Genomic DNA, 7,440 nt, shown 5'->3' on the forward strand with positions numbered 1-7,440 from the left:
GTAGTACTTAAACTCAGGAAGTAGAAAAATTATAAACCTGCCCTCCTTTATGATCAAATTATTTAGTAGAGAAAACAAAGCATAAATTTTAAATATTTTCAATTGTAACTTGAAAAAAATACTGTTAAGGGACTATTTACTAATTTGTTTTTTATGCATATGGGCTAGTGTATATCAACTCACTTAATCCTATAGTATACTTTTAGCCACAGACTTGTTAAAAACAAAAAACAACAACAACAACAAAAAAAAAACAGGCACGGTATACCCAACAGTAGGATAAAAATTTTAAATCATGTCTAATTGCGTATCACAAATTTGTTATCTTTGTATAGATGGAGCTCACAAAATTGGAATAAGGTGTGTAGTGCTCAAAGAGTTTTTTTCTAATGTGGATGAGATAAAAATCAAGGAAATTTATATTGTGGTGCTCAGTGGTAGTGGCTCTTGTAAAGTCCTGTATAAGAGCATCCGTATAGTTCTTTTGTACTCTGAAGATAGATGGTGTTCTGTTCACTCAGTGGGTCGTAACTGTGTGCCAGGCTGTGCTCCTAAGAATACATTGGTGAGTGAGATACACTGTAATCCTTTTGTGCACAAGCATTACAGTATGAGAGCCAGTGAAGCAATTAAACTAAAGCATGAAAAATAAGAGAATAGGTCTTGCTTTAGAAATACATAATCAAAGCCCTGACCTAGTTATCAAACAGAAGGGTTTCATTGAAGAAATGCCATCTAATCTAAGTTTTAAAGGCTAAGTAATAGTTAACTAAGAAAAGAAATCAGAGGATGAGTGGATAAAGAGAGAGTCAGAAATAAACATAGAAGAAACAGATTTGCAAGGTAACTAAAAACTGGAAGGTTTATTTGATTTGAAGTGAAGAGAAAGGAATGAGTCCAGTTTATTTTAGAGATGGACTAGTTTGTAGTTTCTGGTTTCAACAAGTAAGTAAATTGTGGCCCTTTCCATATAGAGAGTAGGGCAGGGCATAAAAGAACAAGGGTACAAGCAAGCCTGGGGACATCTCTCTGACTCTGTAGTCATGGGATTACTTAGTCCAACTTTGTGGTGCCTACTAAGTACAGGTTTGTTCGTTTTGGTTTTTTTTGCTTTGTTTGTTTGTTTGGTTGGTTTTTTTTTGGTGGTCTTTTGTTTTGTTGTTGGTTTTTTTGTTTTTTGTTTTTTTGAGTTTTGGCTTTGGCTGGCCCTGACTTTGTAGATGGAGCACATGAGCAACCCATAGTCAACTTATGAGCACTATTTCATAAGCATCAGTATTGTAGAATAGACTTGACTATTTTTATTAAATATAAAAGTAAGTTAATATTTTGTATTGCCTCTCCAATGTTTTTCCTTTAAATTACATCAGTAATAGTCATTGCCTTCTTTTATAGTTTTTATGTAGGTTAAAATTGTGTCATTATAGATCAGCACAATTGCAGTGCCTTTCCGGCTTTGTGTCTTGTTCAACCTTTGTTGACTTGCTGAAGCCATAGAAAATGGAGGATGGAGATTGTATGCATTTTAGATTGCAGAAATATTTTCTATAATTATGGATTACTGTACCACTTAGTGTGTAATCTACTAACACTTTAAGGGCCAATCATTTATATGGCATCAAGCTATTTGCAGTAGGCAGTGTTTTTCTCTTACAATTTTATTCATCAAGTCCAGTAACTGAGAAATCTGTGCAACAGAGATCCTGGGGTCAGATTACTGTGGGGATGTGAGTTTCCTTATGTAAATATGCAGCTTCTTTCCTCTGGAGATAGCACTGTTAATTCTTGGGTACTATTTCTCTCTCTTTTTTCCCATTATTTTCGTGTAGGAAATTGTCACCTGCTTTCCACCAAGCACTACTCTCTTTTTGTCGAATGTCAGCAGATAGTCGGTTAGGATCAGAGGTAAGTTTGTATTAGAGATTTCATAAAACATATCTGCTTTTTTGATAGGGTTGCTCATGTTTTCTTGCTTATAAGGTTTTGTATAAAAATGTTTATTCTATGATTCCATTGTAGTTGAAAATCTGTTATTTAAAAGTAATTCTAAAAGAAATAGTACCTAAAATTTTAAGCAATAAGGAAGGCAGCTGATTATTGTTTCACTTGCAGTCTAGAAAACTTTATTATAAAATTAGATCAGCTTTCTTGGGACACTCATGATATGTTTCCTCATGCAAGCTGTTGGCATGGTTGTAGCTTTTGGGGGATGTTTTTAAGAGAAAAAGCAAATGAATAAGCAACCATTGAGGAGGTTGGACTATCTGGACTATCGGTGCTTCTCAGAACTGAAACATAGTATCCTCAGGTCTCACTGCTATTATTTTTTTAGTAATATTTTATCATATCTTTTAAGTAAATATTTTTTCCTGGCATAAAGAATTGTACATGTTTATGCACATTGTGACTTTTAGATAGATCAGTGTACAAGGATCCATTGGAATAGGATGACTGACATCTGTCATTTCACATATTTTTTTGTGTGTTGGACATATTCAAAAATTATAAATTATCTCTATAAGCTAATTTGTAATATTAAATTTGTTGTTGATTACCATAGTTACCTTACAGTACTGTATCCCTACCTACTAGAATAGACAACTTTTTGTGTTGGCCTTAGCAGCTAGGGGTATAGCTTAGTAGAAGGCACTTGCTTAATTAATGTCTGTTAGCCCTGGTATCATAAACATTAAACATTATCCCTCATACCCAGCTTACCCCTGTTTCTAGCATATTTACTCCATGACTGACCTTTGGATAGGATGTTTTCTGGGGCAGTCATGTTATTATCGGTATGAATTATAATTCTCAAATGTATTTTTACATCAAGGTGACAAGATCCAAAATAACATTTTCCCACCTTTGTGCACCGAAGTCATCCACAGTCTTAACTGTTTGGTTTTCTAGGTGTCTAGGATTGCAGACAGCGAAAAAAGTGTTATGTTAATGCTGGGACGCTGCCTGCCACACATTGTTCCTAATGTGCTGTTGGCAAAAAGAGAGGTAAGACACATAGAAGTGTTTTCATCCCAATAGTTCCATCATGTGGTCTATTTTTTTGTCATTTTGAAGTTTAGTGTTATATTTTTATTTTGTTAAGTCTGTTACTTGCAATCATATTCTTACTTTTGTGCATGCATCTCTGTTCCTAGAGAATGGTTTTACACCTCTGTCAGGTGAGTTCAGTAAACCTGCATGGTATTTATTCATGGTTTCCAACTTTGCTTAAAGCATTATTATTAGCTTCTGCAATGCTATTACTGTAGGTCCATTTATGTGTCATGAATGTAGTCATTTTCACTTTACCAAATACTAATTGATTTTTTTTGTTCTTTTAATGTCTTTGATATGTCTACAAAAGTTGACACTCACTGAAAATTAACAAAGTAACTAATAATATAACTTTTCTCTAAATGCATTTGTAACTGCCTGTTATAAATGTTAGTTTTATTATATGTGTTTGATAATAAATTATCTTGTAATAATAGGATAGTAGTGATAGTAATTGTGATAACCTTCTATGAGTCCTTTTAAAGGTTTTTTTTGTATTTACATTCTTAACAGATGCTTTAAATATCCTGGGTAAAACTGCAAGTACGTTTTAGTACATGTGACCTAGACCATGAGCCCAGAACATATTAGGAAGTTATCTTTATAGTTACAAATTATTATTATATATATAAAATATATATTATATATGTATATAATATATATATATATATATATAAATATCCAATAAAGATTAAAATGTTTTGGTCATTATGGTGTTAATGTTTACCACTGATTTTACGCTTAATCATGGGACCTACAGTATGATAGGTACATAATGCATTGGCAAAACCCATTTAAAGCTGACCTTAGTTATCTATTTAAGCAAAAGAAATTTGTACTGATCCTCAAGAAAGGCTATTTAGGACTTTGAAAGTTCGTATTCCTATAGGTATTTTTAAGTTTTAAATAAATTGAAACTATTTTTGCTCGGGGCTGTATTTTTATCTAGTTTAAAATGATTAAAGATAATACTATGTATGGAGGTTTTCTAGATCTTGAAGGATCAGTGTCCAATTTCAGATTGTTTTGCAGTTCTGCCTGGCAGGGTGGTGTTTGAGCTTTTCCCTTCTCGGCTTGTAGTATCATCTGTGTTATGAATTACTATTTGCATCCAACTTGTCCTTCCTCAGTAGTCTAATTGTTACCAAACCTGTTTTTAAGATCAGTTTGCCTATTTTATTTCCCTATTATAAAACACTTCTATAACTAAAATCTGATTGTACTGCATGAAAGATTTATAGATATAAATCATCATCAATAATCAGGTACTGTGTGTTTGTGTTTGTGTGTGTGTGCGCACGCGCGTGCCTGCGTATGTGTGTGTTCCTTTGTGTGTACATGTATACTTGTTTGGCTAATTTTAAATTTTTTTTTTTATGTTTTAAAACTATTGAATGTTCTTGTAGAAGAACATTCCTTCTACAAGAAAGACCTTTCTCTATATAATTATTTTTATCTTATTCCATTCAATTGAAATTGTAGCTTATCAAAATTAAGTTAATAAATAGTGAAGTGTATATCAGTTTGGCTTAAAACAAATCCCTGGGTTTAGAAGGACAAAATCTTAGAGCATGTGCTTAGCACCCATGAGGCTCTAGGTTCAATCTCTAGTACCACTAGAGGGAAAAGAAAGGCAAAACTTGTTTTATTATATCCTTGACATCGAATTCATTTTTATATGTCATATGTTTAAGTCTATATTTTTAAAGAACTCTTATGATTAAAAGATTATTATTTGGAGCTTATTTTCCAAATTTTGTGTCCTTTTTTTTTTTAGCATAAGCAGAGTTAAAAAGTTTAGTCAACTATTGATCATAATAATATTTTGATTATATTACATTACATTAGAAACAGGGTGTAAGACTTGTAAGCAATATATTAATGTGAATTAATTTTTTTTAAGTAACAAAAGGTAAACAACATAAACCCTTTTTCCCCATTCCCATTATAATTTTACTAACTTCTAATTTTTTTTTTTCCAAATCTTTTGATTTTTTTTTGGGGGGGGGGGGGTTCAAAACAGGGTTTCTCTGTGTAGCCCTGCCTGTCCTGAAACTCACTCTGTAGACCAGGCTGGCCTCAAATTCAGAAATCCGCCTGCCTCTACCTCCCAACTGCTGAGATTAAAGGCGTGTGCCACCACTGCCTGGCTTCCTTTGATCATTTTTAACTAGACTGTCTTCATATGTTTTTGTATTAACCATATAGATCTTCATATATTCTGGATCTGAAATCCCTATCACATATTTTATAGTCTAACCTCTTACATGAAGATTATTGAGCTGACATGTTCAGGTGAAAAAGTTTTGGCTATTGAAGGTCTTTGCTACTGCTGTTGACAATCAGCTGGCTATAGATTGTTTAGGTCCAGAATCGCATGTGTGCGTGTGTGTGTGTGTGTGTGTGTGTGTGTGTGTGTGTGTGTATACATGCACACTACCTGTCTTTAAGCCACTCCCACAATGTTTTGATTGCTCTAGTTTTTAGTAAGTTTAAATAATTAGGACATCTAAGCCTTCCAATTTTACCCGTTTTAATATAACTTGGTTATTTGGGGGCCCTTGCATTCATATAGTTTAATGCTTAGCTTCCTTTTCTGTAAAAACAAGTCATGAGGATTTTGAAAGAAATTACACTGAATCTGGAACTCACTCTGTAGACCAAGCTGACCTTGAACTCAGAGATCCACCTGCCTTTTGCCTCCCAAGTAGTGGTTGGCATTAAAGGCGTGCTGTACCACTGCTCAGCTTGTGTCATGGCTTTCATTTCTTCATCAGTACTTTAACTTCTTTGATTACATTTCTCCTTAGCATTTCCTCTTTTGGTTGGTGTTACAAATGGAAATGTTTAATTACATTTCTTTTTAGATTATTCTTTGCTAATATATAGAAATTTGACAGACATATTTGTATTCATTTATAATATCTTGTAGCTTTATGTGAATTTGTTTTCATTGTCAATAGTTTTTTATGAGTTCTCTAGTGTCTTCTATATGTAGAACCACAGAATCTACTGAGATAATTTTGGAAACTTAAGTACCCTTATTTATTCCTGTGTTTTCAATACTCTGTATAGGATTGGGAAGAAATTTTGAATGGTAGTCCTTTTAGGAAGCAGATACACCTTTGTGACTAATCTTGTGTGGGCAGAGGTGCTCTCAGGCTTTTTTGCCTCTAAGTATTATGTTAGTGTGAGATTTTATTTTAATGCCCATTACCAGAATTTTCTTCTGAGGGTTTTTGTTTTTTTTTTCCATCTAGGATAAAGCATTAAGTTTGGTCATGTGCTTTTTTCATATGTATTGATGTGATACTGATTTTTTTCTGTTGGTTATATATTTGTTGTATATTGGTTTTATGTTCATTCTTGACTTGCTAGAGTTTGTGGTTTATAATCTTTTAATATACTATTGATTGTACATTAGTATTTTGTTGAACATTTTAATGCTTGTATTAAGAAATACTGATCTATTGTTCTCTAGTGTTCTACTGGTGTTTTCTTCTACTTTGGTTAGGTGTATCTTCATATACTGTGCTGAGGACTACTTACTGCTCTTCTCTCCCTCACCCCCTAGATTAATTAGTTTAAGTAGGATTGATGCTGAACGGTCTCTGATGTTGGATCTTCTTAGTTTGGAAANTTTCGATTACTTTTTGAAACTCCTTACTGCATCATGACCCTCTCCACAACATCTAAACATTCATTTTGTTTTAGATCCTTTTTAGATGCCTATCCCCTTCTTATCTAGTACAAATGCAAACTATTTTTTCAAAATTTAAAAGTGAGGCTAGAGAAATAGCTAAACAGCTTAAGAGTACTTGCTGCTCTTTCCCACACTCTGAGTTCACTTCCCAGCACCCACAGCCATCTGAAACTCCAGCTCCAGGGAATTCACCTCCAGGTTTCTGGGTACACACACACAAACACACACACACACTCCCTCCTGACATGCTCATTCATTCAAAAGTTTAAAAAAAATTTTTTTTGATCTTTAAAAAAATATTTAAGGTTTTTGTTTCTTTCAAGTATGAATACAGGATTGGAAAGATGGCTTATAAGGGAATAATGTCAACCTGACAACCTGATTTATGGTGCCTAGAACCAATTTAAAAACCAGAACTAGATGTGGTGGTCCTGGCTCATGCCTTTAATCCCAGCAGCCCCCTGGAAGCAGAAACAGGCAGATCTCTGCATTCCAGGTCACCCTGGTCTACAGACTGAGTTCTAGGACAGCCAGGGCTATACAGAGAAACCTTCTCTCTGACTTCATGTGGTTGGGGTGAGGTGGGGGTGGGGGGCAGATGCTATGGTATATGTGACTATAATCTCATTCCTATGGAGAGATAAGAAGTAAAGAAAAGATAATCACCAGAAACTTAAGGCTGCCAG

The 7,440-nt window shown here is 34.0% G+C and overlaps 1 protein-coding gene across 10 annotated transcripts in view; it reads left to right on the plus strand.

The window, feature by feature from the left end:
• Relch (RAB11 binding and LisH domain, coiled-coil and HEAT repeat containing) overlaps positions 1–7,440 on the plus strand; it is a 90,547-nt gene that overhangs the window by 30,923 nt on the left and 52,184 nt on the right. For 6 of the 10 annotated variants that reach the window (XM_021197684.2, XM_029538323.1, XM_029538324.1 and 3 more), the window contains 3 exons: positions 1,830–1,905; positions 2,908–3,003; positions 3,153–3,176. In XM_021197684.2, the coding sequence (XP_021053343.1) occupies positions 1,830–1,905; positions 2,908–3,003; positions 3,153–3,176 (196 nt within the window). The remainder of the gene's footprint in view (positions 1–1,829; positions 1,906–2,907; positions 3,004–3,152; positions 3,177–7,440) is intronic. The other 4 variants (XM_021197681.2, XM_021197683.2, XM_021197685.2 and 1 more) reach the window with 1 other exon arrangement.

The sequence above is a fragment of the Mus pahari genome, chromosome 5 (assembly GCF_900095145.1).
Source record: "Mus pahari chromosome 5, PAHARI_EIJ_v1.1, whole genome shotgun sequence".
Taxonomy (NCBI): Eukaryota; Metazoa; Chordata; class Mammalia; order Rodentia; family Muridae; genus Mus; species Mus pahari.